This window comes from Chinchilla lanigera, unplaced genomic scaffold (genome assembly GCF_000276665.1).
Source record: "Chinchilla lanigera isolate Chin_1 unplaced genomic scaffold, ChiLan1.0 scaffold00021, whole genome shotgun sequence".
In the NCBI taxonomy this organism is placed as follows: domain Eukaryota; kingdom Metazoa; phylum Chordata; class Mammalia; order Rodentia; family Chinchillidae; genus Chinchilla; species Chinchilla lanigera.
In genome coordinates, this window is record NW_004955422.1 from 24,246,278 (window position 1) to 24,247,059 (window position 782).

The following is a 782-nucleotide window of genomic DNA, read 5'->3' on the forward strand; positions in this document are numbered from 1 at the left end:
TCTCACGCATCCAGTCATCCTCCACTCAGTCACTGTGTTCTCTTTTGCTCTTCCCAGCAAACCACACACATGGTCTTAGAGCATCAAATAGACGTCCTGCTGCTTCTTTCTTTGTGCCCTGGCCAGCTGTCCCAGAGGAGTGTTTTATTCTTTCATGAGATTTTCCCTCTCAGCTTTCTCTTTACTTGATTTGGAAAAGCGGAATCTGGTAAAAAGGGAGAGAATCATTCTCTGCTGGGCCAAAGCTGAGACTTTCTTACATTCCTGATACTTCTACTTCTCCTGGGTGGTGGTAAGGATGGTTCACCCTGGAGCCAGGGCAGTAACAGAAAGAAGAGCCCCAGTCCACACACAATGGCAAGGATCATATCCATCACAAAGGTAGTGCAGCTGGGGCTCAGCCATGTGGCACTAAGGCTTTTCAGAGGAATGAGAAAATTCTCCATCTTCTAATCCCAGTGTTGCTGTCAGGCAACTGAGTCCTGAGAGTTCTCTCTAGGAATACAGGGAGGTCCCATGCCTGCATCACAGATCTGTGGCCTCTTCATCACAAAGGGTTCTTGGAATGGAGGAGAGGCAAAGAGAAGAGGCTCCACCACCGCCTCCCCCACTCTGCAGGACAGTGGATGCTGCACCTTCCTGGGGCTTCTCGATCCCTCTTCTGCCTCCCCCTGCCCAGTCATTCAGAGACAGACCTTTCCTCAGTCCATCTTCCATTCACTAATCCTGGAACTCAGATTACTTATTTCTTTGCTGGAGGTCTAGTGATCTTTGAGCCCCTA

The 782-nt window shown here is 49.5% G+C and overlaps 1 protein-coding gene across 1 annotated transcript in view; it reads right to left on the bottom strand.

Annotated features, from left to right (window-relative positions):
- The window catches only part of LOC102027543 (spermatogenesis-associated protein 31-like), a 3,043-nt gene extending 2,582 nt beyond the window's left edge, over nucleotides 1-461 (bottom strand). Inside the window, exon 1 of the mRNA XM_013513838.1 lies at nucleotides 278-461. Coding sequence (XP_013369292.1) covers nucleotides 278-446 — 169 coding nt within the window. The 5' untranslated portion in view covers nucleotides 447-461. The remainder of the gene's footprint in view (nucleotides 1-277) is intronic.
- Between the last annotated feature and the right edge of the window lie 321 nt (nucleotides 462-782).